Genomic DNA, 1,859 nt, shown 5'->3' with positions numbered 1-1,859 from the left:
TAACGGCATCAAATGGTATCATTTTGATCCGACCAAGTGGACCATCCGCCTGTGTGAATGGCTGAGGATGGCCTCGCATCTCATGCGCACACCCAACGAGGTGATTGAAAGGAACGTGAAGAATCTCCAATACAAGGGGGTTCGCAGACAGATGGAACTTCTCGAGAAGCGATTAGGGGAGCTTGAGCTCCCCACAACTGTGGAATATACGTGGGAGGATGTTGCAAAATATGTGCAGCAGGGCCAAAAACTGATCGTGATTGGGGACAACGTTATTGATCTGGAGAAGTCCGTTCCAACGGGCTCCGGCTACACGCACTCCAATGAAAAAATTGTTTGGTATGAAGCACACCCGGGAGGGAAGAAGATGTTGGATATTTATGTGGGCAAGGACGCTACGGAGGCATTCCAAGGAGGAATATACAAGCATTCTTTGGGTGCCGAGAGCCTGATTCCTCACCTGCGTGTCGCCAAATTGAAGCGTAATTGAAATTTGACGTAGGCGTCCGGATGTGGCAACAGCGGTACACTCGTTCTGTTGTCGCATTATCACGAGGAGGGCAAAAGCAGAGAAAAGATATGGAATTAAAAGGAAAAGAAGAAAAATGGGGGGGCTAACGAGCACAGCAATACACACAAATGTATAAAAAAGCAAAGAGAAAACTTCAGTCCGGTTACAAGGTATCATGCAAGGGATTTGAAGGAGAAAACACTAAAATGCGGAGACCATTTAACAGGGAAGGAATAACAATATATATATATATATATAGAGAGAGAGAGGGAGGGAGGGAGAAAGAACACATTTTTTTTGTTTGTGTGCGTGTTCGATAACTCCTTTTCTTTTGTGTGTGTGTATGGGCTACTAATGCTTTTCTTCTCTTATTATATTATTAGGTCCATGGTTGGTTTGTTCGTTTGTTTGTTTTTTTACTATTTTTTTTTCTTAACTAGACGTTTTCTTTTCCTTCTTTCTTTTTCTTTTTTTTTTTTTTTTTGTCTTATGCTTCTTAAAAGCTTCTCTGTAATGGGAGAGGTGTTGATAGTGAAGGTCCGATGTCTCGCTCTTGTTGGCAAAAAAGGTTTAAAAAATTATACACCTTCTCTCTCTCTCACTCTCTCTTTCTTACAAAAAAAAAAAAAAAAAAATGGTTATTTCTGGGAGTTGGGGAAATGGCAATGTGTTTTGTATTTATTTAGGAAAACTTTGTCCATATGTCAAGGAGAATAAAAATTGATGAACATACCGGGGCGTATTCACAGGAAAACGTCTTTTTCTCGCGAACTACAAAAGATTTTGACGCCATCCCTGACTTGCTTGGGAGTCGTTTGCCGATGTTCTTTGGCGCTTTTTTTTTTTTGTTTTTGTTTTTTCCAGGTTTCATGGGTCGAGTTTATTTTATTGTTCGTTTATTATTATTATTATTATTATTATTATTATTATTATTATTGCGTTGCTTTTTTTTTTTTTTTTTTTTTTTTTTTTGTGTGTGTGTGTCCTTTTATTCCCCGTCTCTTTGTGTTCTGCTCCTTTTTTTGTGTGTGTGACCTGGAAAGGGGGCCGCACATGTTATGTCTGCCCGTCGATGTTTTTGTGTCCTCCAGCCCTCCTCCCAATACGGACGTGCTTTCGTCGAGTCTCGTCGTTTTACCTCCACGATCCTTCAGGAGCGTCTGCGGAGGCTGGCAGCTATTCGTTCCCCAGAAAATGTGGTGGTTGAGGAGAAAAACGAGTTGGAGAGAAGCCTCCCGCGCGAAGTCGAGGAGATGCACCAAAAGGCACATGATGCAGGGAAGGACAAGTACGTCGACCCGAACACCGGCCAGATAGTGCTGACACGACACTTCCACATAAAGCGTGG

General features: G+C 42.0%; 1 protein-coding gene across 1 annotated transcript, besides 4 other annotated features; it reads left to right on the top strand.

Annotated features, from left to right (window-relative positions):
- Window positions 1-490, top strand: Tc00.1047053511073.10 (fatty acid desaturase, putative; the record flags this gene model as incomplete). Its single annotated transcript, XM_797442.1, has 1 exon — window positions 1-490. A coding segment is annotated over one exon (490 nt), but the record flags the coding sequence as incomplete, so codon positions are not given.
- Window positions 1-1,859: a sequence feature (heterozygous, Esmeraldo-like haplotype).
- Window positions 955-995: a microsatellite.
- Window positions 1,408-1,448: a microsatellite.
- Window positions 1,456-1,483: a microsatellite.

The sequence above is a fragment of the Trypanosoma cruzi genome, genomic scaffold (genome assembly GCF_000209065.1).
Source record: "Trypanosoma cruzi strain CL Brener 1047053517043 genomic scaffold, whole genome shotgun sequence".
Taxonomy (NCBI): Eukaryota; Euglenozoa; class Kinetoplastea; order Trypanosomatida; family Trypanosomatidae; genus Trypanosoma; species Trypanosoma cruzi.
This window is presented reverse-complemented; position numbering and strand designations above follow the sequence as displayed.